This window comes from Trypanosoma brucei, chromosome 8 (assembly GCF_000002445.2).
Source record: "Trypanosoma brucei brucei TREU927 chromosome 8, complete sequence".
Taxonomy (NCBI): Eukaryota; Euglenozoa; class Kinetoplastea; order Trypanosomatida; family Trypanosomatidae; genus Trypanosoma; species Trypanosoma brucei.
The window spans coordinates 1883434-1910319 of record NC_007281.1 but is presented as its reverse complement, the minus strand read 5'-3'; the positions used below and the strand labels follow the sequence as shown (position 1 = coordinate 1910319).

The 26886-nt window shown below is 45.8% G+C and overlaps 10 protein-coding genes and 5 non-coding genes across 15 annotated transcripts, besides 33 other annotated features; 6 read left to right on the top strand and 9 right to left on the bottom strand.

The window, feature by feature from the left end:
• Positions 1-26886: part of a sequence feature (sequence corresponds to BAC RPCI93-30K1) that runs on past both edges of the window.
• Tb927.8.6600 (hypothetical protein, conserved) lies at positions 585-1532 on the top strand (the record flags this gene model as incomplete). Its single annotated transcript, XM_842397.1, has 1 exon — positions 585-1532. One exon carries the CDS (start codon positions 585-587, stop codon positions 1530-1532), a length of 948 nt encoding a protein of 315 aa, XP_847490.1.
• Positions 1611-1638: a microsatellite.
• Positions 2099-2119: a sequence feature (AT_rich).
• Positions 2275-2297: a microsatellite.
• Positions 2403-2450: a sequence feature (A-rich).
• Positions 2607-2681: a sequence feature (A-rich).
• Positions 2702-2727: a microsatellite.
• Positions 2858-2904: a sequence feature (CT-rich).
• Positions 2976-2995: a microsatellite.
• Positions 3240-3266: a microsatellite.
• Positions 3448-3477: a sequence feature (AT_rich).
• On the top strand, positions 3528-4442 carry Tb927.8.6590 (hypothetical protein, conserved; the record flags this gene model as incomplete). Its single annotated transcript, XM_842396.1, has 1 exon — positions 3528-4442. The coding sequence occupies one exon, from the start codon at positions 3528-3530 to the stop codon at positions 4440-4442; it is 915 nt and encodes a 304-aa protein (XP_847489.1).
• Positions 4916-4936: a microsatellite.
• Positions 5498-5521: a microsatellite.
• Positions 5778-5805: a microsatellite.
• Positions 6283-8112, top strand: Tb927.8.6580 (succinate dehydrogenase flavoprotein, putative; the record flags this gene model as incomplete). Its single annotated transcript, XM_842395.1, has 1 exon — positions 6283-8112. One exon carries the CDS (start codon positions 6283-6285, stop codon positions 8110-8112), a length of 1830 nt encoding a protein of 609 aa, XP_847488.1.
• Positions 8367-8391: a microsatellite.
• Positions 9029-9062: a microsatellite.
• Positions 9532-9645: a sequence feature (T-rich).
• Positions 9773-9804: a sequence feature (AT_rich).
• Positions 9871-9959: a sequence feature (A-rich).
• Positions 9967-9998: a sequence feature (AT_rich).
• Positions 10052-10139: a sequence feature (T-rich).
• Positions 10212-10358: a sequence feature (A-rich).
• Positions 10545-10576: a microsatellite.
• Positions 10576-10602: a microsatellite.
• Positions 10761-10799: a microsatellite.
• Positions 10887-11561, top strand: Tb927.8.6570 (hypothetical protein, conserved; the record flags this gene model as incomplete). Its single annotated transcript, XM_842394.1, has 1 exon — positions 10887-11561. The coding sequence occupies one exon, from the start codon at positions 10887-10889 to the stop codon at positions 11559-11561; it is 675 nt and encodes a 224-aa protein (XP_847487.1).
• Positions 11642-11670: a microsatellite.
• Positions 11749-11817: a sequence feature (A-rich).
• Positions 11769-11870: a microsatellite.
• Positions 12365-12398: a sequence feature (AT_rich).
• Positions 12638-12768: a sequence feature (A-rich).
• Positions 14726-14974: a mobile genetic element.
• Positions 14726-16127: a mobile genetic element.
• Positions 17647-17720, bottom strand: Tb927.8.6572. The gene has a single exon. It is a non-coding gene; the product is annotated as a tRNA-Ile (tRNA).
• On the bottom strand, positions 17800-17871 carry Tb927.8.6568. Its single transcript has one exon. It is a non-coding gene; the product is annotated as a tRNA-Gln (tRNA).
• Tb927.8.6566 lies at positions 17961-18032 on the top strand. Its single transcript has one exon. It is a non-coding gene; the product is annotated as a tRNA-Gln (tRNA).
• Tb927.8.6564 lies at positions 18128-18209 on the top strand. Its single transcript has one exon. It is a non-coding gene; the product is annotated as a tRNA-Leu (tRNA).
• Positions 18259-18332, bottom strand: Tb927.8.6562. The gene has a single exon. It is a non-coding gene; the product is annotated as a tRNA-Ile (tRNA).
• Positions 18965-18985: a microsatellite.
• On the bottom strand, positions 19097-20218 carry Tb927.8.6560 (hypothetical protein, conserved; the record flags this gene model as incomplete). Its single annotated transcript, XM_842393.1, has 1 exon — positions 19097-20218. The coding sequence occupies one exon, from the start codon at positions 20216-20218 to the stop codon at positions 19097-19099; it is 1122 nt and encodes a 373-aa protein (XP_847486.1).
• Tb927.8.6550 (hypothetical protein, conserved) lies at positions 20575-21396 on the bottom strand (the record flags this gene model as incomplete). Its single annotated transcript, XM_842392.1, has 1 exon — positions 20575-21396. The coding sequence occupies one exon, from the start codon at positions 21394-21396 to the stop codon at positions 20575-20577; it is 822 nt and encodes a 273-aa protein (XP_847485.1).
• Positions 21685-22740, bottom strand: Tb927.8.6540 (DNA repair and transcription factor protein, putative; the record flags this gene model as incomplete). Its single annotated transcript, XM_842391.1, has 1 exon — positions 21685-22740. The coding sequence occupies one exon, from the start codon at positions 22738-22740 to the stop codon at positions 21685-21687; it is 1056 nt and encodes a 351-aa protein (XP_847484.1).
• On the bottom strand, positions 23106-24224 carry Tb927.8.6530 (hypothetical protein, conserved; the record flags this gene model as incomplete). Its single annotated transcript, XM_842390.1, has 1 exon — positions 23106-24224. The coding sequence occupies one exon, from the start codon at positions 24222-24224 to the stop codon at positions 23106-23108; it is 1119 nt and encodes a 372-aa protein (XP_847483.1).
• Positions 24548-25852, bottom strand: Tb927.8.6520 (hypothetical protein, conserved; the record flags this gene model as incomplete). Its single annotated transcript, XM_842389.1, has 1 exon — positions 24548-25852. The coding sequence occupies one exon, from the start codon at positions 25850-25852 to the stop codon at positions 24548-24550; it is 1305 nt and encodes a 434-aa protein (XP_847482.1).
• On the bottom strand, positions 26234-26830 carry Tb927.8.6510 (ubiquitin-conjugating enzyme E2, putative; the record flags this gene model as incomplete). Its single annotated transcript, XM_842388.1, has 1 exon — positions 26234-26830. The coding sequence occupies one exon, from the start codon at positions 26828-26830 to the stop codon at positions 26234-26236; it is 597 nt and encodes a 198-aa protein (XP_847481.1).

Sequence of the window (26886 nt, the reverse complement as noted above, 5' to 3'; positions counted from 1 at the left end):
CTTTATTTTCTTCATTCTTGGTATATGTATATATTTTTTACATTTCAGGTTGCCTCATTATTGTTTGTGCCCCTGATGGTTGCGAGTCGTGATTTATTATGTTTTTTATTTGCGTTTCGTATTTTTAGATTTGCACCAGAGTAACTGCAAACCCTTCCAACGTGTATTAAGCAGGAACTTATCCAACCCTTACTGGTTCCAGTTAGGGATATTCATATATTTACGTGTGTATTTATTTACTCCCTTCTTCACGAGCTATTTTTCATTTTTTACGTCTCATTGTTTTTTTCTGTAACGTGTGAAGGGTGTCAGGTGGGCGATCGGAAGGTCAGAAGGAGATAAAAAGGAAGAAATAAAGAAAGATACATCGGCTGGATCTTTCTTTTGTTTTTCGTTGCTGTCGACCCCATACTTCACTAGTTTAGTCGTATTTCCGTTGCAGGTACATACAAGAGAGCGGGAGCAGCAGAAGAAAAAAGAGAGGAAGGAAAAAAAAAAAGAAGACAACAGGAAAAACAGTTAGAGTGTGTTCAAAATCCACGAATCTGTCAAACACACGTTTAACAACAACAAAAAAAAAAGATATGAATGAAGGTTCTAGCAGAGCGCTACAAGGCATGTATAGGGAGCACCCTTTGTGTTGTGCGGCATTTGCAGCTGCTGCGTGTGGTTATGCCATGTATCGTTGCACAAAACTCCTTCAGGCACTTAGGAAGCGTGTGATGACGCAAGTGATGCTTAATAGTCTTGAGCACGGCATTGTACATTTGTTCATTCATCCCCGCTGGCCACACGGCCCTAATTGTTTCTTGCATTGCTTTAAGGTGGAAACCTTTCTTCGACTGGCGAAGATTTCATACATTGTGCACTTCATCGACGACCCCACTGTATCTCCTAACGGGAAGTTGCCATTCATCTTGTACGATGGTGTAGCAGTGGGTGATAGTGAAGTTATCATTCATTACTTGATGAACGAGTTTGATGTAGATTTGGATAATCAACTATCCGCTGAATCCCATGCTGTTGGTCGCGTCGTTACAAGGATGGTTGAAACATCACTCAACTATGGTTTACAGCGAGTAGTGTTGATTGATCACCCCGAGTTATTGGAAGGTGTGTTAGAGGAGGAATTCACACGGGATGAGGAGTCCACCCACAAAAAAGTGGAAGGCATGCGGCGCACGCTTGTGGAGGTTCTTGAGACCACTGGAGATTACCGACTGCCGCCGCTGGAGTACACACGCCAATTTCTTCAAGAGGTGAAGTGTTTGGATGTGCTTCTGCAGAAGAGTGCGTTTTTACTTGGAGACACTCCTACAAGTTATGACGCTGTGGTGTATGCGTGGTTGCATGTGGCGAAGACATTAATGGAAGGACATGAGGAACTCATCCCGGCTTTAGCTGTAAGTGAACCGTTTGCCAGTTACGTAGCCCGCATGACGAGTGCAGCTTTTCCAGATATGAAGTCCATCAGCGGATGCAATCAATCGCATAGGTTTACCCCACACACGTGTAGACAAGGCTGTTCTTGAGGTTTTGACATTCATTTTGTGTGATTATGTGAGGGTGTGCACATGTACACGCAAACGTATAAATTATCATGGCATATGATATATATATATATATATATATATATATTTGTTTGGGATTCGAGTGTGGCAACTTTTGAAGGTTGGTTACACGGCGTTTGGATCTATCCTTGAACCGTATTTACATTTTCTGAACTCCTTTGACGATAGTTTATATTTGTGTTCGTTGTTTTTTTTTTCTTTTTTTTTGTGTATGTGTGTAATTTATATGGAAGGAAGAGAGAGGAATGTGGTATGGTGTGTGGTTTGCTTTCTGTCTCTACACGCAATGCTGAAGTCACTGTAGCAGTGATCGCTGATAGTGTAAGAGGATTTTTTTAAAAAAAAAGGAAAGGAAAACAACCGAGGAACTCTGTGCGCGTGGTGGAGCGTTACTTCTTTCTTTTTCTGTTTTTTTTTGTGTTCTGTTTCTTATTCTTATTCTTACCATATTTAACGGGGGTCGGTGAGTGATTGAAAAGGGTCATATATTTCGTTTATCGCGTTGTTGGGGATGGGAATTTGGGAGGATTTAAAATAAATAAAAAAAACACTCAAAAGGGGGAAATACAAAGAGAAAAAGACATGACACACACTTTCATTTATGATTATTGAGGTGCTGTTTTTTTTTTTAAATAAATCTCTCCCCTGCGGTTTTTGTGCTGTGACCCAACGTATCGGTCATATGCACCGTTTGCAACTACCAAAAAATAAAAATAAAAATAAAAAGGAGTATAAACACAAGAAGGGGGGAAAAAAGAAGAAAAATTGAGCGAGTGGTGAATGGTGCTCAGTTTGGCAAGTGCAGAGAGGGGAGGAAGGAGATGTATAACATTTCTTTTTTTTTTTTATTTGTTCATTTGCTTTTGCCTTTTTTTTTTTGCTGTTTCGTTACCTGCATGCTCTTAGTGATTCTACCGTCCTCTTATTTTTCTGCCTACGTCCACTCGTGTGTACCAGGAGGTATTTTCAAAGAAAGTTTCTTCTTGTTTATTTTTGAACGTTTCTGACGATTTGATTTCGTGCGGTGTCGTGCTATTTTTTTTTTTGTTTTCTCTTTTTTTTCTCTTCAACTTTGTTATTCTTTTCCCTTCGTGTGTTTTGTTCTCCTTTAGAGTTGTGTTTCCCCTTCAATATATATATATATATATATATACATTTGTTGAACTTACCAAACGTCGCGGTGCAGCAAATGAACTGACCGGCTCAAATGTTGGCAAAAGATGAATTGGGTTTGCATAAGGGGAAGGGAGGAGGGACGGTAAAACCAAAAGGAGTTTTGTCATCGTGAAAGCGTGAGAGAAAAGAGGAACAGAAAGAAAGGAAAAAAAAAAGAGTGAGGTGAAATGGCAATATAGTAAAATTAACAATGCACTGCATAAGTTACGTGTGCTCGCACGCGTGTTCATATATATATATATATATATTCCAGTTCCAGAATTTGACTTTCTTTTTTCTTTTTGACTTTCGTATTTTGGTTTTATTTTATTTCTTTTCATTTTCCTCCGTCTACCTCCTTTTCCCACACGTAGACACGCATACCGCTGTTTTGTTTTTGCGACGCATGGGCCGCACACGCTTTTCTGCCCACCTAACAGCGCATTAGTTTGAACTCCCCTTAACTGAGCTTCCCCATCATTCGAACACGATTAAATAAATGTAAAAAAAAATTATATATATATATATACATACATATATGTTCGTACATTCCGTTCCCCATTTACTTTCGTTTCATTTCAACAGTTTCTAGCGATTCGTTTGCGCGACGACGTTTTATCCCTCCCTTATATATAAATGTACATTTGTTTGTGTAATAGTTTGGTTGTTCTTTAGTTTACTGTTTGTTGATGCCATCCGAACTGTTAGTCATCTGCCTTTCTTTTTAAAAAAAAAAAATGTTTATTTATTTGCCATATTTAGTAGTAGTGGCCCGACTAAACGAGGGTGGGCAAATTTTCTATGGATGTTAGCGCTGGTGTTGATGTCACATGTGTTATTGCTGTGGGAGTGGCCGTAGTCGCTTCGGTTTATGTGTGTTTGATGCGACCCACTCACAAGCGCTGGAACCATACTGGGAATGTAAAGGAAGTGTTGCAGACGGGCGATAATATCATTCGTTTATTTATTTACCCTCGTTGGCACTTGGGCCCCAGTATTTCGTTGCCGTGCGTCGCTGTTGAGACATTTCTACGACTAGCGAATGTTCCCTACAAAGTTCAAGCCACGTATGATGTTTTTCCTTCACCCACACGCACTTTGCCATATATTATACACGAAGGCAAGTGCGTGGCGGGTTGTACTGTAATTATTCAATATCTTATGGACACTTTCAAGTTGAAAATGGATGATGGGCTTGAAAGTATGCAGCATGCTGTCGGGACGGCTCTTCGCAACATGTTGTTGTATGAGGCACGCTTCGCCCTGCATCATACGCTTGCGCATCAAGCTGTGCTTTACACAGCGCCGTGTGCTCTACGCTGCTGGAAGTTTTCCGCAGCGTCAATTGCCTGCTTTTTACTTTGGTTTAGAAGACATGTATTGGGCACTTCCAAGTTGGCGCAACTGAACGTCTTGCGTGAGCGATATGATTCCAGTTATTTGATGGACTTGGAAGCTGTGGAAACCCTTATCGGAGACAAACCATTTCTCTTTGGTGACCGTCCGACGTCGTATGATTGCGTGGTGTATGCGGCTTTGTTGCCTATTGTGAGAATGAAGGAAGCCAAATTTGTTAGTGAACCCTTCGCCTTTGCAGCTCGGAGTTTACTGCTGAGAGAATATGTGAACCGAATGACAAATGTGGCTTTTCGTGATTTGGAGCATTTGTGTTGTGGGGAGGAAAAACTATCAACCCGGGGCTCTTGTGTGTCATAAGTTTTGGAGAGGTGTACATGTTTGTGTGTTTGCATTGGGAGAGAGAGAGAATGTGTGGGGGATGGGAAGGGGAAAGCGATTTTTTGTGTAGGAGTGAGCTAAACATTTTGTAATAATCCAACTTGAGGCACCGGCGCAATGTATTGCGGGAGTGGGTGTAGTATTTGTAGTTTTTGCGTTATGGAGCTGCTATCGACACAATGGCTGTGTTTCCCTTTTCATCCCTCTTGTTTTTTTTTGCTTTTTCCGGCGTGAGGCGGAGTTACCACATGCATCTTAACGATGCAGCCGTGACTTTACGATTGCGTACAGGTACCTTCCCTCTTCCCCACTTTTCTCCCGCCTCTCCCTTCGCGCTGGTTGCGTTAAGTTTTATACATTTGTCTCCCTTAGCGGCACCTCAGTTGCTAAACCAATGGGTGCAAACATGTCCTTGACGGTACCCATGCGTAGGAGACAGATCCCCACCTTTAATATATATATATATATATATACAACTACTGACATTGTTGGGTGTTTTGAAAAATGATTACGTCACATTACTTTCGCTCATTCATATGACTTGTCTACTTGAGCTGAGCATCGTTGCGTGTGCGGAATGTATTTTATTTCCCAACTATTTCTTTAAGCACACACTTTATCCCTCCTTCTCCTTCCATCCCTCCGCCCCGCTTCGCCGCTCCCCTTTTAAGCCATCTGATAAACTCTGAGGTGACGGAAGAAAATCACGTCTTTGTCTATACGTGGATGCGTTTCCGCCGCATGTTTGAAGGTCGGCGCTTATACTTGCGATGGAGCTTCCGTTGTAGTAATTGTTTTGTATGTGCACGCGGAACATAATCTTTGACTGCTATTTGTTAATGTTTGACGTGCGGATTTTTTTTTTTTTGAGGCAATCTACGGGTTGTTTACTTGTGTTTGCCCTTTTTTTTTTTTGTGTGTGTGTGTTGTCAAACCCTTTTATGTCCCGCTCCACATCGTCCCACAGAGAAGAAAGGATGGCAGTATTTGCGCATTTTGTTTTTCTTTACAATTTCAGCTGTCGGAACCTTTCGTAAGTAAATAAATAAATAAATAAAAGACGTATTCTCTTCCTTTTCCCTTCCACTTTTTCATCAGTAGTGTTTACTGGTATAGGAGATCGCAATCAGGAAGCAATCGTTTCTTCTTTTCTTCGCTGCACAGGCTGCGGAAGAGATAGTTTAAAAAAAAAAACAGGTATGGGGAGCAAAAATACAAAGCGGTGAGGGAAGCGAGAAATATAAACGGACCATTTTAAGTCTCTTCACGCAGTTGAATGGATTTCGTTTCTCTTCCCGCCTTCCTGTATTGCTTTTGTTGTTGTTGTTGTTGTTTGTTGTTGGGTGACATCATATGTTCTGGCGCTCCTGAAGGCAAAACTTTTTCCGAGCCCCACTATTTGTTCCCCCCCCCTTTCCACCGCCTCTATCCGTGGCCTTCCTTCCCTAATTCTCTACCATTTCTTTCACGTTGTGTTCACACTGCCATGCCGTCTGCTTTTACTATCGCAGTGGTTTGTATCAGTTAAACTTTTTACTGTTCTCTAACAACTGCTGGGAAAGACTACGTATTTTGCTCAGTCACTCTCTCAACTGAATTTCAATTTAAATAATTAAATATACTTAGCGAAGGAAAGCAGACACATCAGAACACTTAGTGAGGAGCGGAAGTGGTAGTAAGATAAAGTCAGGGAGCATTCCAAGGGCCACATTTATCGTGTTTTGCCCGTTTTAAGGATAGGTGGGGAGGAGTGAAGTAATAAAAGGGATTACATACCACAGGAAAGAAAAGAAAAAGAAAGAGCATCACTTAGGATACGATGCTACGGCGTTCTTTTAACCGTCTCGCCTCACACCTCAGCAAGGCGTACCCCGTGATCGATCATACGTTTGACTGCGTGGTAGTCGGTGCAGGGGGCTCTGGGCTTCGTGCCGCAATGGGTGTTGCCGCCTCGGGTTATAATGTGGCATGCGTCTCCAAGTTATATCCCTCCCGTTCCCACACAATTGCGGCTCAGGGAGGTATCAACGCTGCTCTCGGAAATTGCGAGGAGGATGACTGGCGTTGGCATGTGTATGATACAGTGAAGGGAAGTGATTGGTTAGGTGACCAGGATGCAATTCAGTACATGTGTCAGGAAGCACCTTGCGTGGTGTCGGAATTGGAGAGCATGGGTCTTCCATTTCTCCGTACAAAGGATGGCTTCATCTACCAGCGAGCATTCGGTGGACAGTCTATTCACTATGGTGGGAAGCAGGCAAGGCGGACATGTGCGGCATCCGATCGCACGGGGCATGCGATGTTGCACACACTGTATGGCCAGTCCTTCCAGTACGGAGTGAATTTCTTTAACGAATATTATTGTCTGGACTTGATGGTGGAGGACGGCTGTTGTCGTGGCATTGTTGCGATGAGCATAGACGATGGTACTATCCACCGTTTCCGCTCAAAGTATACCATCCTTGCAACGGGTGGGTATGGTCGGTGCTGGTTCACAACCACCAGTGCTAAGTCATGCACGGGTGATGGAACAGCGATGGTGGCTCGTGCCGGTTTGGCCGCAGAGGATATGGAGTTTGTGCAGTTCCATCCGACGGGTATTTATGGACCAGGAGTTTTAATTACTGAGGGGTCACGAGGTGAGGGAGGTTACCTTATTAACAGCGAGGGGGAGCGTTTCATGGAGCGGTATGCTCCGAAAGCGAAGGATCTGGCATCTCGCGATGTGGTGTCGCGTGCCATCACTCTCGAACTGCTCGCCGGTCGTGGTTGTGGGCCAAAGAAGGATCATGTTCTTCTTCAGTTACATCACCTCCCACCAGAGCAGCTTCGCCAAAAGCTTCCGGGTATCTCTGAGAGCGCTCACATATTTGCTGGTGTGGATGTAACGAAAGAATCCATTCCCATTGTGCCCACCGTTCACTACTCCATGGGTGGCGTCCCCACGCTTTGGACGGGTGAGGTCGTAAACCCACGCAATGGTGATGACGATGCGATTGTACCGGGTCTCCTTGCGGCAGGGGAGTGCGCTTGCGCGAGCGTTCATGGCGCTAATCGGCTGGGCGCCAACTCGCTGCTGGACATTGTGGTGTTTGGTAAGTCGTGCGCCAACACCGTCATTTTTAACCTAACGAAAGAGGGACGGGCGCAACCCGAGTTGCGATCAGATGCAGGTGAGAGTTCCATTGCTGATCTTGACAAAATCCTTCATAATAAGGGTGATATCCCCGTTGCCCGCATTCGTGAGCGCATGAAGGAAACAATGGCTCTCTACGCTGCCGTGTTCCGGACGGAGGAGAGCATGCTTAAGGGCCAAGCAATCATCGAGGAATGCTACAGGGATTACTCACATGTTTTCGTCCACGACAAGTCTCCAGTATGGAACAGCAACCTCATTGAGGCACTTGAGTTACGGAATTTACTTTACAACGCACTCATGACAATCGCTAGTGCGGCAGCGCGGCGGGAGTCCCGTGGGGCCCATGCGCGTGACGACTACCCGGAGCGGGATGACCACAACTGGATGAAGCACACGCTTGCGTACATTAATGATAAGGAGGGTAAAGCGAAACTGGCTTACCGCCGTGTGCACAGTGAGATGTTGACAAGTGAATTAGATAGCATTCCGCCAGCGAAGCGCGTCTACTAGGAAAGTTATTTTTTATTTTTCTTTTTGTTGACGGCGGCATTTAGTGAGAGATGTGCGGATGTGCGTTAATAAGGAAGAAGCGTACGAATATTTCATAGTTACATTTCATGTCAGGGCAGACATACTGTGGCCGAGCCAATAAGGAGGATACAGATGAACCAGTAGAGAGTAGCGAATGTTAGAAGAATCTAGGCAAGGTATAAACGTATGATGGAGGAGGAAAGAAAGTTACGCACCAGTGGTATGACACGACGTGTTTTGTTTTGTTTTGTTTTGTTTCTCCTCCTTTCAAATTTGCGCCCCGTAGTTACATTGTGGTGGGCTGAAAGGACAACGACTGGTTCATGTTCGTGTGTGGGGGGTAACAATGCGGATGCCAACGGGGTGACTTCAAGTCAAGTGTGAGGGAAGCTCGTGAAGCATGTGTTGAAAATACCTCATGTTTCCACTAGTGAGGTTTGAAGCCAACCAAATTACAAACAAGCAACAAAAACGGTAGTAGGGAAAGGGAAAAGAGAAAAGAGAAAAGGGGATGTTTACTAATATTCAAGTGTAATGTTCCAAAAAGTAATGAAGTGACTGAAACAAGTTGATGTTGTTGTTGTTATTATTAAGGTGTGGAGGGCACACGAGTGGCAAGGGATGAAGTTATGCCACGGGACGGGTCCTACTCAATGGAATTCATGCATATCATTGGGGTCGAATGAAATACAATAATAAAGGATCCAGTGAGGGAGTAGAAAGAAGAAAAAGAAAAGGATTTAGGCGGGGCGAAAGCGAAATGGGAGGGGGGGGGAGGGGGAAGAGGAAGACGAAACGAAATAAAGAAGAAAACAGAATTATGTATTTTACCGATACTCCATTGGCTTTGCTTCGTGCTCCTCGAAACCTTTTTTTTCTTCTCTCTTCTCTTCTCTTCTTGTTTTTGTTTTTGTTTTTGTTTTTGTTTTAATATTTATTTCAGTGTCTATTTGATGTTCACAACATACATTCATACATATGTGTTTGTTTGTTTGGTAATATTCATTTCTCGTCCCTTAGGTCTCTATGTTCGAGGGTATTAACGGCAGTAGTGGCTTGGCGTATGATTGGCTGTGGGTGAAGAAAACTTAATTTAATTTAAATGAAGGGGAGTGAAAGAGAATAGCCCACCACCGGAGTTATTTCATGTGAAGGAAATAAGGAAGGAACAAAACATTTGAAATGGCAAACTTTAAAAAAAAAAATTTTTTGGACCAAGTCCACGAGAATTTGGGCTTTATTTAACTTTCTGATTCATGTTTTACGCACACCCGATCCATCGCCAGCACATGGTGCCCAACACCGATTTTTTTTTTTTTTTGAGGGGAGGAGGAAGAAAAAAAAAAAAAGGATCCGACAACCGAAATAAAATAACTAAATGTATAACATCAAGCAACCAAAAAAAAAAAAGAAAAATAAAAAGAAGAGAAGAGAGGTATGAAAAGGAGGAAAGGAAAAGCACCCCAAGAAACAAAGCGAAAAGAAAAGAAAAATAAAATAAAAAAAAAGAAATGAGAAAGTTCATGCAGGCGTTTAGTTTTCAGTGTTTCATTTATTTGTCCTCCCCCATTTACAAGTTTACTGTTTTACTTCTTCATTACCCTTTTTTTTTGTTTTTTTCTTTCATTTGGTGCTGCTCTATTATTTATTTATTTATTATTATTATTTTTTGTGTGTGTGTGTCCATATGCCCGTGTATCCGAGGGGGGGAAAAAAAAAGGGAGGATTACTTCAATGTTTTTTTTTCTTTCTGTATTTTTGTATTATTTTTTTTTTTTGGTCGTTGTTGTTCTTTTACGTTTTTTTTTCTTTTTTTTTCTTTGTTTAAAAAAGTAAATATAAATATGTTTATATTTATATTTAAACGGCTTGATACTTTTGGCACATGTGTGCATTTTAGATGCGCAAGACGGTTAACAAACGAAACGAAAAAAAAAGAAAAGAAAGAAAAACAGGGAGAAACAAAGACGGAAAAAAGACGAAAGTAAAAAAAATAAAATAAAAGACGGGGGTATGTGAAGTTTAAACCGATTTTATCACCTGCAAGTCACATTTTTAAAAATTTTTTTGTTCACACGGTTTTTATTATATATTAATGTTTATATTTGTGCATATTTGTTTCGTTTTTTTCCTTTAATTATTATTATTTTTTTAATTATTTTGCTTCGTTTTCTCTCTCTTTTTTTTTTCTTCTTTCCTGTTGTTGTTGTTACTGTTAGTTTTTTAACATTTAGCCACAAATTGAAGGAGGGGACGGGGGAAGTCCGCCACCTGCCGAAGGACAAAAGGGAAAGACAAAAAAAGAAAAAAGAAAAGAACAACAACAATTCTCATTTCACTCCAGCACAGTGGGTAAACGGGGAAGTGTAAATAAAATACATACGCGCATAAAAAAAAATATTTAGATATTAATATATTTCTATATATATATATATATATATATTAGTTTAATTTAATTTAATTTAATTTGAGTTCGTGACTTTATCTATTCGTTTCTTCACATATACAAAAATAGGAAAAAGCTGAGTGTGTGCGTGTGTGTACGAAGACTTTCGCCGAGTGAATAGAGACCTGCTGAACAACAGCAACAACAAAAGCATTATCATTGTTACTATTACTATTATTACTATATATATATATATATATATATATATATATATATATATTTAAAAAAAAAAATTATTGCTACCATTGGTGGTGACCAGAGCGGAAGTAGAGTGAAGGGCGGCCTCGCATTATTTAACAGTTTAGGAATGGGAAGTTTTGTGGTGCGTAAGTGTCGCCTTCTTGCTCTCATATTTTCCATCTTTTCCCTCGCCTTGACGGGGTTGACGTTTTTAACACCAATATTCGAAGCACAAGGCGAGAGGCCCGGCATCATTACATTATGGAAGTATGATATGGAAGATATAAGCGAAAGCGCTGATGGAGGTGAAGAGAAAAACATAAATATTAGTAACAGCATTAATAAAAACGGCACGAGTCGTGCCACTAAGGCTGATGATAGCGTTGGTAAAAGAAAGAAGGATCAGCCACATGAAAACGAAGCGGGCGATACGGATGACATCATTCTCTATGAGGATTACTTTACATGCAACTATGGCCGTTTCCACATTCAGGTAGTGGAGGGCCTGAGTATTGTGGCTGCTTCGCTTAACTTTATGAACTTTTTCATGTGTATTTTCTTCTTCGGTACGCATAGTTTCCTGAGGGTACCGCTCGTGACGTATTTTCTGTTGGCGGCGTGCTGCAGTGGTGTGGTGTTTGGTCTCCTTTTGGATTGGTACAAAAATGAATGGTGTGACTCACAACCGTGCCTCAGTTGCTTAGAAGAAGATGGTTGGCAATTGGGATATGGATGGATGTTTCTTGTGGCCTCATCCAGTTTCTCATTTGTAGGCGCCATTACTGCCATCATTTCCAGCTAAAATGTTCTGCATTTTGTATACGCACACGCACGTGTGCTTCCCTCCCCTTCTCTTCACTTTAGTTCATATATAATATGCGTTTATTATTATCATTATTATTATTATTATTCTAGTATGTTAGTGTATACGTTTGGGAGTTTCAAATTCTAGTTGTTATTTCGTCTATTTGTATTACTCTTACCGACCCTTTCCCTTTCCCTTTTTGTTTCTATTTTTTGATTTTCTAAATTTTTGCTCTTTTTTTTTTCTTTTCCTTCATTGATATATAAATATAAATATATTTATTGATTTGTATTTATTTATTTATTTCTCGTATTATTGGTTCTCCGCTTATGCTTCAGTATGGCGACTGTTGTGATGACATGCAGCTGTATATAAAAGCAACTGACTGATAGTTCCAAAGGCGGAAAGAAGGGTCGAAAGCAAAAGCACAAATTCCTTCATTGTTTTATTTAAACTCCCCTCTGCAATTTTTCTCGTTTTCTCTCATTTACATTCGGAAGCCACCGTGTGATGTGAGACCCCGTCCCTTAAAACGAAAGAAAAATTTAAAAAATGCACATGTGTGCGCGTGTCCATATGAGAGGGGAAAAAAGAAAAAGAAACGTATGATGGTGGTGCGGCTTCGTTGTATTCGCCGCTAAAAAAATTTTGTTTTTTTTTTTGTTACTGTTGCCGGAACCGTCATCCCACACACCAAAGTTGGTTCTGAAGAGGAAATGAAATGACCCGCCGGGCTGCCATTCGTACGGTGCGTTTAATTAAAAGAAGTCGAACAGATGAAGTGTGATTTTCTGAATTTCTATTAATAAATAATATATATTTATATATATATAACTTCTAATTTATTTGTTTATACGCTTTGAAGAAGAATACGTGAAAACGAAACGAGGGGTTGATGGAGTTTTCCCTTTCTTCCTTCCATTCTTTTTTCCCCCGTTGAGGTGCGTATGCCTTCTTCTTTTTATTATTTTTTGTACCGTTGTTATTTTTCTTGTTTTACTCTCACTGGGTACGCGTGAAAACCTTTCGCGGATCCATTTCCCTTCTCTTGCTTGCGCCCCCTTTATGGTGCTTCTTATTGTCATTTATTTATTTTTATTTTATTTTTTCACCCTTCTGTTTCACATGCTTATTTTTCTTACTTCCTCTTTCCCTCGTTTCTTTCTTTTCTTTTCTTTTAATTGTTTTCCCTCTTTATCCCTTTAACATTACCACATGTTGTCACGTATGTTTAGCTGCAATTAAAAATGCATTGGAAAAGTGAGAGGAAATGTGCATTAAATACTCACAGATATGCTAAAAAACATGACCATCAAATGACTACTGTTAAGGTTAAAGACACACGTGCTGTCTGAAATAAATGATGGCATAGTTTTGAATACATGGGAAGCATAGAAAATGGAGAATGCGGGACGGAAAGTACATTTGACTCATTGGAATAATGATGTGCGATCTGCAAAAAAAAAAAACAGATGCAGAAATTACCTCATCGGCTCCAGAAGGGGTGGGACAAATTAAATAAACAAATAAATAAACAACGACAAAAAACAAAAGCGGGAAGTTTTTAAGTGTAGAAAAAGAGAATCATTTCTTCAATTATGACACCTCGAGTGGTAAAGCAATTTTCCACAAAATTATTTCGGGCGTCGCAGCGACACACCTGCAACCCTAACATTCTCATTCTACACACGCCAAAATAAAATAAAATGAGCCACTACCACCAGCAAATAACAATCCTCGACAGCACAAAAAAATATTCAGCCCATTACAAAAAAGTTTAAATATAAAAAAAACAAAGCAAAATAACTATAAAACACATTCCCGTTCACAGTGTTCCAAAGAATCTGAATAATAGAAAGCAGACCCAAGATGTAAGCACAGGTTTTTAGTCCTTTTCCTTAGCCATGCCATTTTCCCTGTGGTCAAGCATAGTTGGCCCACGTACACCTACAAAAAGAAAAATAAAGAAATATAATACATTGATTCTCCAGTGGTGGAAAACCGGCCAGGAAGAATTAGTGAGGGTAGAAAACATTCCGAAAAAAAATTAAGCACAACGGATATGTTACCATAGAGTAATCACAATTTATCTCTCTAAAATTCCGATAACACCAAGATCGAGCAGTTTCTGCAAGGATTGACCTTGAGGATCTGTAGAAAAAGGGGAGTGCTTCCGTATGCTTAGGCCACCGCGTCAACACATCTCAATACGGTTCAGCGGTTTGGTGTCAACCAGTGGGCGATAGTGTATAATTATGTGAATTGCTTAGTGAGTGTATGGGGAATTAGTGTGATGGGTACTGTGAGTATGGGCCGCTCATTCAAACATTACATTAGCGTAGCATATAAAGAAATAGGAAGGGGGAAAATTCATTTCGTTCCACAGAAACTGTGAAGCGGATTGCTTGTGATTGCCGTTGCGTGAGTATTATTCTCATTTCGATAGGAAACAGATCACGAGAATTAGTTTCGCAGCCCGAACAGTATCCCACCAGTCCGAGATAATGCTACTTACGTGTCTTCGTGTTTGGGGATAATATAGCACGTTTGTCAATGTGGCATCGGATGCTTTCTGGAGGGGAACTACCGGCTGGGGGGAGAATCAATAAAAGGAAAAATACATTTTGGTACTGTGATGTACGCACGAAGCCATGCAGAAATACACATATGTTTTCATAACGTGTCTATTTTCATCTAAGGCTTAGAAGTTAAAAACTGCAGAGGCTTTCCTTAGTAACCACTCCGAATAATATATCCTTCCTGAATATAATGCCACCGTAGCTCACCAATGCGAGTGACTTCTTCAAGCAATCATGATGTCGCAGTAGATGTAAACAATAACAAAATGATAACAAGGATAACCTGCAGGGACCTCAATCGACTAATGAGAATAACGATGGATGAATGAAATAAACTTGTTTTCACATACGAAGAGAAGAACGATTTTACGCATAAAGAATCTGCAACGTCTCGTACAGGGAATAAAAGCGAAGGAGTCACTAGATTGTAAAAAAGGGGGGAGGAGCAATATATGTCCTTCCTGATGTGATCAAGTAAATGTAAGTTTGTTGTGTGTATCCGTTTGAAGGTGTAACTAGAAACAGGGGGAATGAACAAAAATCGTCAGGACAGGAAGTGATATTGGATTGGCGTGGTCGATGTTTAATTTGAAGCTCTCCTCAGGCGTTTGCAACGGTTTCCCCACAATGCCACAGCCATTATTGCCACCACCGCAAGCGCCTCGACTGTACTGTTACTGGTGGGTGTTTTGGATTTTCCTTTTTCAATCCATCCCTATCATCTATAATTTTTTGTCGTAGCTCCGCAGTTAAACGGAATACAGCAGATGGGACGAGAAGCCCCCACCCCAGACTCTCCAAAAGATGTCAATTAGCAATCCTTTTGTTTTGATTTTTGTTATTCGTTTATTATTCTCTCCCCCTCTTTCTGTTTATGTTGCTTGTTGACAGCATACCCCCTCTGTCTCTGAGGGTGTCTGGACTATTCCTGCGTCCTGTGCTTTTCCTGCTAGCTCCACACTCGGCAATAAGGAGGAAAGTTGCAGAAGGGAGAGTGGGTTGTATGACTGATACATTGGGGGAGGACTTCACCTGTGGCCGGCTCCGTCCAACCGCAATGAGAAATTGCGCCAGCCTTTTGGAGAAGCATATATCCTGCACACACACACCTTCTACCGCAAACCTGACACGTAACTCCTTCAAACCGGGACAGCTCATCAAGTGCAGCGACGTTTCTTCGCAGTCGCCGCGTTGGCTGGTAACAGCGCGCTCTACCTTCATACCGTGCATCTTCTTTTGATGTAGGGTGAGGCTGGTTTTGCTAGCACACTACCTTCCGCATGTCGGGCACACCAACATGGATGTGTTTGTATGCGGGGAATCAGTGGCACACAATTTTGTGCTTTTGCTGCATTTAAGCTCGACTCCCTCACCTTTGTGGAAAGCCTTACAGTGTCGGATGAGGGAGTCCCTGCAACTGAGCACTTTTTGGCACACACCACACTGCACCTCGCCTTTCCCCGGGACGTCAACGTTTCCCTCACGGGGACGCTTACGAGGGAATTGCACTACCATTACGGTACCGTCCTCCGTCACTATGCTCTTATGTTTGAATTTCTTGTGTAGTGACAGGGAAGAGCGTGTACCGAAGCTCGCCTCGCATAGGTCACATTGAAACGGCAGCTTCCGTGTTTCCTGAGGGGCTGGCGCTGCTGGGGCGCTACCATCTCCTTGCACTGAGTCCTCGTTCTCCCGCCCCCTTTTCACGCGGCAACTACTGCTGCCTATGCCATGTATTATTTGAAGGTGGTGTAATAGTCGGCCTGGCACTGCGAATTTGGAGGCACAGAGGGTACAATGAAGCACCTGCGGTCTCATCGGGACTCGTGTGCTCGATGGTAGAGGAACGATCGCCACCACTGGAGGGGGCTCCGGGGGGATGTCCACTGCAGGTGTTGCATCGCCGTACTTGATCCTCCGGAGGGCATCAGCTCGCACAAAGCCATGTTTGTTTACCATGTGCGTTGCAGCACTCGACCGGCACTAGCCATAGTCTCACAGAATCGCCGTTACTACTACTTTGCTGATGCTCTTCCCTACGAGTTGTGCAAACCTATTCCTCTCGTTAGGTGTCAGTAAGGCCAACGGCAACCTGCTTAACACACGTTTTTTTTAATCGCTTTTCCTCCTTGGTTGTGGTGAAGTTGGAGCTGAAAAGTCACTGACTTACCCCTTCCTTCCCCTTTCCGGATTTTTCATCATTCCATTTATCCTCTGTGGCATTCCACTGGAAGCGGCAGAAACGGTGAAGGAGCGTCCAGTGCTGTCGCGAGCCCTGTCTCACTGACATTTTCTACAGAGCGTTATGCCGTGGGGCAGGGGCACTACACATGCGATTCGGCCCGAACATCTCTATCACATCATTTGCGGTCCATGAAAGCCCCTCCTGAGGGTATGCTGCGTGTTAACTTGGTAGGCGGGCTTTCGGCACAATGCGGATCAAACCGCTGAGAGCAAGGCGGGCACCAAACGAGCTAATTCAATTACCGATGGAGAATGCGGCTCCATCCCGGGCAACGATCATGGTCTCGCCAAAAGCGGAGATCGGTTTGCAGTTTGACCACGGACTGGAAGAGAGTACAAAAGCGATCCCTGACGCAAAATACCGATTCTCACACTGATAGATGCCGAAATTTGCTTTAAGGCGTTGCGGTTTCGTGTGTGTCACGAATATGCTGTGAGGTTCTACCCCTTTTGCAGTGTGGTGGAATGCCAAACATGGAGTTCTATCACAAAAGGTGTGCACTCATGCTTATGGGTTTGTGTTAAATCCGCAACCCCACGTCCAACTGTGCCACCCGGTGCTAAAGAGCGTTCACAACCCTCACGGGTTGGGGAAGGAGTCAGCGTAAAAGCTCGTACATAGTAGAGTGTTGATTTCACCACTCTTTATACTCGGAAAACCCCTCTTCCGGACTGGTGTTTTCCACGGACGAAAAGATGCCGATATTGAAGCGATGGAGCCCTTAAACGTCAGCACGAGCGGGGCCGCAAGCGCCAGTGCGTCAGTGTTGTTAGAGCCCTGCAACTGCTCACGGGCCCAGGAGGATGGGTCTGGTGCTACATGCCGCTTTTCCGCTGCTCCCAGGAAAAATATTGGCAACGCACCCCCGCCATGCGATATATCTTCTCGTAAATAAATTAAACGGGTGCTCACTTTTGATTGGCAACTTAGGAGAAGCACCGTTTGCTAGAACCAAGAAAGAGCAGCATCCGAGGGAGTAGAAGGAGTGCTCGCATGTCTTTGGCGTCGGGTGTGCACTTAATAAAAGGCCCCTAGCGCGGTAAACAGCCGCCCTCCTTTAGATATTCGTTTTCTGGACGTTGCAGGAAACAGCTTCACTAAGTAAAATGTTTCAGCTTGCTTCTTTTATGAAACTATGAAAAATTGGTCGCAACGACGGGAATGCTGAGCCAGTCAGTTTCCTTCCAAGAACACGAGCCCAGCACGCGAACGTTCAGAGCTACACGTGAAAACAACGAACTGATAGGTAGAGAAAAAGTGCTCCCAACAGGGGTCGAACCTGTGACCTTGGGCTTATTAGACCCACGCTCTAACCGACTGAGCTATAGGAGCTGCGGGGTCTCTTGCAATACCCAATCACACAAACTAATTTCCAACAGATTTGAGCACTGTGGCGTTATGTGTCAAAAAGCACTCCCACCTGGACTCGAACCAGGGTTATCGGATTCAGAGTCCGAGGTGATAACCGCTACACTATGGGAGCGCGGGCGCAGCGAAAATGTACAAAATGTTCCTTTCTGTATATCTTTAATTCGGTTTTGATAGTTGCTTCAAGTAGTCGTTGGGACCGTCGCTCCCATAGTGTAGCGGTTATCACCTCGGACTCTGAATCCGATAACCCTGGTTCGAGTCCAGGTGGGAGTGCTTTTTGACACATAACGCCACAGTGCTCAAATCTGTTGGAAATTAGTTTGTGTGGAGAATGTTGGCCCTAGTTTGATTAGCCGGGCGAACGTGCCGCTGGGGTTCCCGAGTTGGTCAAAGGGGTGAGACTTAAGTTCTCATGCGGTTGCTTCGTGGGTTCGAACCCCACCCTCAGCAGTTTTTTGCCTTTAGCTTCAACAAGCACAGTCTCCCGCACTGAAAAACGTGCTCCCAACAGGGGTCGAACCTGTGACCTTGGGCTTATTAGACCCACGCTCTAACCGACTGAGCTATAGGAGCAACGGTGCGGCCCAGCCAAAGCAGCACCGTATATTACACAGTAAAGGGTCGTGACGACAGCCTCATCGCCACGACTCTTCATCGGCCTTCCATTTTGAAGGACAATCGGAGCAAAGTTAGCCAGGCCCCGTTGCCGACGGGCCGGTTGCACCGTCCGGGGTGGGTGGTGGTAGTTGGAAAATCGGGAAATATCACGGGGATGAAAGGGGACCTTTGGAATTGAAAATACCTTATTGCCGGAGAAGACCACTTTTTTTTTGTTTTCAGCGGTGGAGCGCCCAGGTGTTGAGGACATTCCCGTCGGGCGCCGACACCAAACCTTACCAGAGGGAAAAAAGGACGACGGTGGTGCAATTTCTGGACGCGCTCTTAGTCAAGCACTATGCCCAACGCGGCTGACATTACGTATGGGACTGTTCAGGATTTTCTCTTTTGAGGGGTCACGCACTCGCACAATGAGGCGGCCAGGTTCCATGAAGTGCTTCATCTTGAGGTGCGAGTTGAAAAGGGAGGTGACGAGAGGAGGCATCAGGTAAAAAAAGAAAAAAAGGCAGACCGGCAATCGCGAAGGGGCGAGCGGGGGACAAAACGTTTAGAAAATTTAATGTGGCGTGACGATTGGAAACTGCGGCCCCTAACCCTAACCCTAACCCACATCCGCAAAGCTTCGACGACAAGGCCACCCGTTGAAACATTTGAGAACTTTCCTTTCACACATTTATTTATCGCTTGGCACCGTGCGCAATTTAACAAATCGCGGCCCATCAACGCAAGAGGAGGGGCCCGTCTCCAAGTGTTCTTGGACGTGCCGACTCCTCCAATTCGACGAAGTGTTTTTCCGCAGCTGGTCGAAATGCGTGAATAAGAATAGAACCTGCAACACTCACGTTGAGAGATTCGACGGTAGAATTCGGCAGCGGAACCGAAACAAACTTGCGGGGCACCGACCACTCCCCTGCAAGGTCCCGCAGGCCTTTTGCCTCCGACCCCAGAATCAGCAGTGGCCCGATGTGGTTATGTGATGCTGCCGCGTCTCCCTCCGCTTCCTGCGAACGCCTCATGGCATTGATTTTGTGCAAGTTCTTCGCCACCTCGAACGCCGTCTCAGCCTTCTGGGAGGGGAGGGCCAACAAGGGCAGAAGGTTATGCTCCACGGCAATGCTGTTTAATGCGGAAACCGGATCGCTGCCCGGCTCAAAAATCTTAAACTGGGGGGAGAAAACAGTGCCCTCACTGGCGCGCAATGCTTTTTCACCAAAGGGATCCAAGCAATTGATCAGAAGCACGCTCTCAAAACCCATTTCAACTGCAGCCCGTATGAGTGTGCCAACGTTGCTGGGTATGCGGAGACCAACCAAGACCAGCATCGATGCGAGGCGAGAGGGCTTACCTTCCCCAAGAAACGTTTCAACCGAAGGGGATGCGGGAATCGGAAACTCAGCTGCGTGCCCATCAGCCAGTTCAGCACTAAGCAACCCGCGATTGATCTCAACAGGGGAGCAGCGAACTATGCAGGTGGGAAGTTCATCTTCCAGGCACCATGACGCAACTGTGGGCTCGGTATCGGGGACATAAACAACGTTGGGGCGAATCTTGTAATCTCTCCATACGCGTCTGATGGCAGAGGCACCGCCAACGACGCAGGCCCCGTGGGAACGACGGACATTCCCGTTTTCCCTAAGAAGTTTTGTTGAGTTCCATAGCTGGCGCCCGCTAAAAGATATTGTGGGTGTGACTTGCGCTACCTCATCCAAACTCTGCAGAACTATAGGCCGACCTCTGGCTTCTGCTCCAGCGCTGTGAGCGTTTGTGAGCGCGAGGGCCGTATCCTCAAATGCGCCCGCACGCACCACCCTTTTCCGTAACAGAACTTTCACTGTGTTCATGAGGTCTAACTAACTTCACCGTGCCTTGCCTTCACCCCTTTTCACCCCAGTGCTTAACAATGCGCGGGAACACAGGAAAAAGATGGTTAGAAGCACATGGGCGTTCGTGCATTCAACATCGAGGCAAACAGGTGCTGCGCCGGGCGGCATCGGAACAAGAAGCACGACAGAACCGGGGTCCGCAGCGGATCGCCGTTGGCAAACAATCTTCAAAACCACCGGTAGAAATGTTTTTATCGAGGCCTACTGCTCGTTGCTTACACTTACAAGGGCCCCACTATGATAGACACACTGAAAGTCACAACGCACAAAGATTAACTCCTGGTCCGTTCTAATTCACTCCCCGGTACGTCCTGTTAGCGGAAGTTGGGGTGGGTGCGGTAACCACGGTTCCAACCCCCTGTGGCAGTTCCTGCGCGGGAAATGCGTACATCCTCCATCCCATCACTCTCACGATCCAATGCTTCTCGAAGGTCCCGCGGCAGGACGTCATGAGTGAAGTTGTCCCATTCACTTTCCTTTCCTGCTGCGATGTTCACCTCGCGACTCTCATCACGCGAGCGCCGCCGTTGCATCCTTCTTTTCCGTTCTTGTCCCTCTTGAATGACCTGATGGAGTGTCAAATCTTGCCGGAATTCCCTTTTTTCGCGACTTTTTCGCGTTACCAAATAGTCCGCACGGTGGTGCCACTGGATGTACGTCTCCTGAAGGAATTTCTCCGTCTTCCGTTGGTCATCCGTAAGAAGCCAGCAAAAGTCCTCAGTCGCACGCTCTTCCACACGCTTGTTAAGCTCTTTGCTCCACAGAAGGCCTGAGGCACTCGTCCCACGCGACTGGTTCCGCAAGCCGCAGCGAAGGCGTTCTTGATCGTTCATGTAACATGCCAACCGCTCGGCAGCTGGGGTTGGAGGGAGGGTAAAGTACAGCTCCGCATAGAACCACTCGAGGCGGGGAACACATTGGATTTCTTCGGCAAGCGCCATAACTTTACCGAGAAACATGTATTGTGCGGCATGGTTGAGGAACAGAAAGAGTTTGGCCACGCAAAGCTCATCACCCTCAGTTGTGTTGGACTGTGGGACGAGAAACCACCCGGAAGGGGCGGACCGCCACGTCGAGGGCACGAGCGCCTGCGCCGCCGACAAACAGGAAGCGAGAGTTGGCGTCCGCCGCCACATGTTTGACCACTAGTTGTGGCGATATTTCACCATTTTAAGGAGGAGGCGTCGACCAAATCATTTGACCCATGTTGGAAGGCCCATGAGCGGCAGTGATGCGGAGAACAGAAAACGATAGAAGGGCAGATATGGAAACACCACACGGTTAGGCGGCGAGCGCACTCAACAGGATGGGGTAGGGGGAATACCACTGAATTATGCTGCGGGCATAGAAAACTGAACGTGATGAGACCAAAAACAGATGCACGTTCGTGTGTGCACTCGGACTGCTTTGGCGGTGCTGGAACGTCACGAGGTGGCAACGCAAGTCGGGCAGAGGCCTAAATTTTCCCGAATATAGGTTTCACATGCTTCACAACGTTCGCAAAGGCAACAACCACAGCACCAGTATCCTCCCCCATCCTCACCGGCCAGCTTTCGCTGACAGAGTGAACAGCGCGCGGTATCCGCTGCACCACCAGCGGCTGCCGTTGTTTTCTTTTTCGTAACGTGCTCGACTTTTTGCGAGGGCGCACACAGTTCATTCCGCGTGATGAAGGTGACGTGAATTAGTGGGACGCTAAAGAGTAGCAATTTGCAAAGGGAGCAGGTTGACGGAATGGATGTTTGGATGAGTCCGCATTGTGGGCAAGTCAGGTAGCGCTTCCCCTCGGCTTCATCCCCTACATACATGGGGAAGCCGATTTGGATCAAAGCTGGCTGCACATCGACATGCCGGGCGCTTCCTCCTTCGGGTGACGCCAAGTGCCGTAATATTTCCGTGAGATGCTCATAGTTCATGGGGGTATGTAGAGATCCGCCCGTGAGGACTGCAGCCTCCTGAAGAACGTGTACGGCTCCGCAGAACGAAATAACGTCGACACGCACTCTAAGTTGGGCTACGATTTTCTGCACAGCAAAAACGTCTAGTGGGTCCACAATGGTTACCGATGACGAGGCGAGAACTATACGAAGACGCGACGTGACATCCTCCTGCACGTCGCTGCCAGTGGAACCCGAGTTATTTTCTCGCAGTCGCTTTGCAATCCGCCTGAGGTCCACCAGCTCGGAAAGGGCCATGCGCAGTCCATTCTCCAACGACATTGCCCCTGAGCCACCAAATCGAAAATACTTCAGCTCCAGAGTTTGTACAATGTCTGTGGCATTCGTTGTGCAAGGGATAAGGCGTTGGGCCACACCGTCTCGCATCACAACGACACCGAGTGATGCTAAGGGATTGGCATCGAGGTAGGTGTGCACAAATTTGTTGAGCTGAGGGCGGAGAGCAATCAGCCGCGTGGGGAGGTAGTCCAAAGAGCAGTTCACCGCCTCACTTCCGTCAAGTAGTAGCACGGTTTTAAGCATCGTTATGAAGCCGGTTGTAATATAATAAAACCCTACACGCTTTTTCCTATGTGCTATTATGCTTCACTACAGCCATACACGCACTGGGAAAGAAATTGCAAAGTCATCCACAAAGAAAGGGGATAATAATAAAAAAAATAAACCTCGGGGAATCACACATTTAGGGGGCCCTCGCGCAAGGAAACTCAACTTTTTTTCGGATGCGCGAGCGCTTTGTGGGTTGCTCATTACACGGTTGCCGAAGGGTCACGAGATTCGGACATCGGAAACTTTTCCACCACTCACGCACCATAAACAGACAAGGATACCGCGCACCTTCTCAACCACACAGCCGGTGGTTTCACAACAAAGCCTGTGCGGTAAGGTTACCTCTCCCTCCTGCATCGGGAACAACAGCAAACGAAGCCACGCCGCTCGAGCTCTCTCGAGCGGCTTTTATAATTCAGTTCCTTCAGTTGTGGATAGTAATTAATGGTGAGTTCTGTACCCCGTGCGACATCCTGCGTCGTTCTCATCTCCCCCGTTTCAGCATCCTCCGCTACGTTTGCGTCACACGAATGGTTCAGGAGAGAGCGGGGAAGGCTCAGCTCTACACAATTCTCCCGGTGGAAACAGTTGGTTGTCACACGCGCCAAAACTCCAATCATTTCCTCGTAGGGAATGGAGGTGGAGGTGGAACATGCCCTGGTGAAACGTTCGTAGATTTCCAGAAACTTTCCTGCGAGGGCTGCTGGGGAGAAGAGCAACCTACCGCTTAGAATACGCACTTCACTCAGCGCTGAAGGAACAATTTGCTGCTGCAGCGATGCAGCTAAAACACGCAGCATCAGCAGTTGGGCGGCCGCTGAGTTTTTGTCTGTAGCTGCTTCAGATGATTTCATTTGTGAGAATAAGTCAAGTTCGATAGCTTGCAAACCCTCTATGCGACAAGTACGAGAGTGATAACGAGAAAGAGCTATTGTTCTACAATCGCGGCTGCAGTATTCCTCGTGGCAACGGGGGTTTGTGCATGTAAAGAACCTCTCTGGCAGAGGTTTGGTGCACAGTGCGCAGAGGCCGTCAGCAACCGGGTACCGCATCCAAGGTTCGGCCCGCTGGATTACAACTGTGCCCTTCTTGAGGTTTTCCCTCGCCACAATTCCACGACCGATCACGGCATCAATTTGTTTCACTTCGCATTCCTCGTTGAGGTATGGATGCACATGAATGTGTAGGTGTGAGTTGTCGGCCGGGTAGACACCTACTTGGTGCGGCGGGAAGCGCAGCAGTGCTTCCTGACAGCGCTGCTGATGCTGGCCCGATAGCTGCAACACTTGAGCCGCCGTGTTGTAGTCCGCTAAGGCAAAGTACGGCTGGCCCAAAGCCATGTAAGCATTCCCGCGGAAAAGAAACGCTTCTGGCGGAGTCCTGGCACCCAATGCGTCAATTACATGATGACATCGCCGTTTGAGAGCAATAGCGCCGGCCACCGACCCCCTGTTCATTCGCTACGCCTTTCCACCTTTTAATTTCTCCAGCCCCGCCTTTGCGCTATTCCCTTTTATTTGCTGCACTCCCCCCTGGAGGTGGTTACGAATACTTGTTAATGGGCATGTGTAAAAATTGAATATGATGATGTCGTCAGCAATGTGCGCCGCAGTTTTTTTTTTTAAAAGTCAGGCTAACTCAAGTTGGGTAAGGATCACGTGAGCAGTTGCGGTAGAATCTTTTCTCCATGAAGGAAATGAGCAGCACTTTCCCCTCAGTACGAGCGACCAGTCAGGTAAGCACAACTAATTAAAAACGATGTGTGTGTGTGTACACAACCTTACCACCACACAAGCCTCTGATTCGTTGCCTTTAACCGTTCTTCTTCCACCCAGCAACGCTGGCGACGCATGAGGGCCTCATAACGTCGAAGCTCTCGATTTGTTGCCTCCAGCCGTGTCGTATTGAGTATTACCAGACGGCGCATGACAGTTCCGACTGCAAGGCCGAGTATGCCACCCACGAAAGCACCGGAAACACTGAGCCGAAAGGCCAAGCTCATGTCACTTAGGATCCACCACGGTAAGATACCGACTGTGGAGCCAGACATGGCAAACCCGAGAGAGTAGTTGAGGATGCTACGCTGCCGTGCATCATGTGGAGGCAATAAAAAGTACTTCAAAGATGTTGCAAGACTATCCCCAAAGCAAAACGCCGTTGAGAAGAGAGCACAATTTCCACCCCACTTTACGACACTGGCAAACACTGACATGTTAAGAATGGAAAGGATCCCTACGCCGGATGCTTTAAGAAACTGCACGTCGACGTTCACCGCTTGGATAGCCTTGAGTGATCCCTGAATGATTCCCACGGCGATGCCGCATTTTGTGGTGAACCAGATAAGTGGGAGTCGTGCGTCGAAAAAATGATCAACACCGTAAAAGTCGACACACAGCCGACGCTCATTCGCCACTTTCGCAACGGGTCTTCCAGTCTCTACGGACTCAAGCAAAACCTTCCATGGTGTGGCTACCCCTATTTTCTGTCCCGTCGTCGCTTCATCCACAACCGAACCTGTGGTATCTTGGCCTCCGAGAAGTCGGTAACGCTCCTCCACCTTTTTACGAGCGTACTGTTCGTCCAGTGGCTCCGACCATCCCAGTTTGCGCCCAAGCCACGATATGGAGCCAACAATATCGTGTGTAGCCTCCGTCCGTCGGGTTCGCTTAACCTCCTGAATAGCTTCCCCAATGTCGAGCTCGCGTTTGTACTTTGTCTGCCAAAAGTTGGGTGCTCTGAGTTCTTCCTCCGTCAGCGGCGTACCATCAATGGAAACATTTTTGTCTTCCATCCACTGCGGAGGTCGCATGTGGAGGTCCGGTCCAGACACACCCATTCCACTGGAGTCTCCACGAGCACGTTCATCCTTAACATAGTTCCACACGTAGCCAAGAAGGTTGGAGGGATTGAAGTACACCTCGCCCCCACCCGCGCTTGTGTACGGCGTCCCCGTTTCCTTTGGTCTGTTGGCACCGAAGAGGGCTGACCCAATCACAGTGTCAATCTTCGTCATCTTTTCTTCCATCGTTGACAGACTGATGGTAGCAGTTTGTTTCTGTTCTTTCGTGTCATTCATTTGGTACATGTACGGACAGTGACACGTTTCATTTTGAATGTGCACGCACGAATGCACAAATGTGTGTTAACATATTTTGTGGGGAGAAGGACACACAATAGGAGGGGGGGGGAAGAAAGCGAGTGAAGGCAAGCACATAAACAAAGATCACCATCCGATATACACGGATGTATATACGTGGTTCGGAGTGCGAAATGCAACCCCGTGTGCCGTGTGCTATCGGAAAGGGGAGAGGGGAACGCGCCCTGAGATATCCAATAATTTTCAGTTATTTTACACGCAACACCGTTTCTGTGGAGCCACCTGATGCGCCACCAAACTCCTTTATTTGAGGAGAACACACTCGGTGGTCGCATTTTCAAGTAAGCAGCCCCAATCGGCGGCTACAACTCAGTCGATATAATGCCCACTCATCCAGTAACGAGCCTTCGTCCTAAACCTCACAGGGTCGTCTTTCATCATCTGTGCCGCCTGTTTTGACGTTCCGTGTAGCGGATCATCAGGGTTGGGATCTTGGAAGAGGAGTTCAATCATGATAATAACATCACGAAGACTGAAAGTTGGTTTCCAATCCGTCTGGAAACTTAGACAAACACTCCACTCCGTCTTTCGTGATGCCTTCTCCATACCTTCCTTTTCAGCAAATTCACTTCCCTCAATGTTCGGATGCCACACTCGGTTGGGCCCCACGTACCGCACTCTTGGGCCTTCGTACGGGTATTCCTCACGGAACTCTAGAAGGAAATCGAAGAATCCTCCATGCCAAATGGAAGGCCGGGATGGACGGACGGTGACCTTCATCCGCAGCATGTTATCTGGATCGGGAATCACAACCTTGCTGCAAATACCGTCTAAATTGTCTAAATCATTTTTGAGGCGTAAAACAGCCATGGATTCTTTCTGCCCCGGTTGATTTATTGCGCTTTCACCACCAGACCTGGTGGCCGCCTGCGCCTCCTCTTGCTGCCTCTTGATGCGTGAGAGCATTTGCTTCCCCCCTTTACCTTCGTCCCTTTTCTTTCCTCCCGTATGTATGCCCCTAC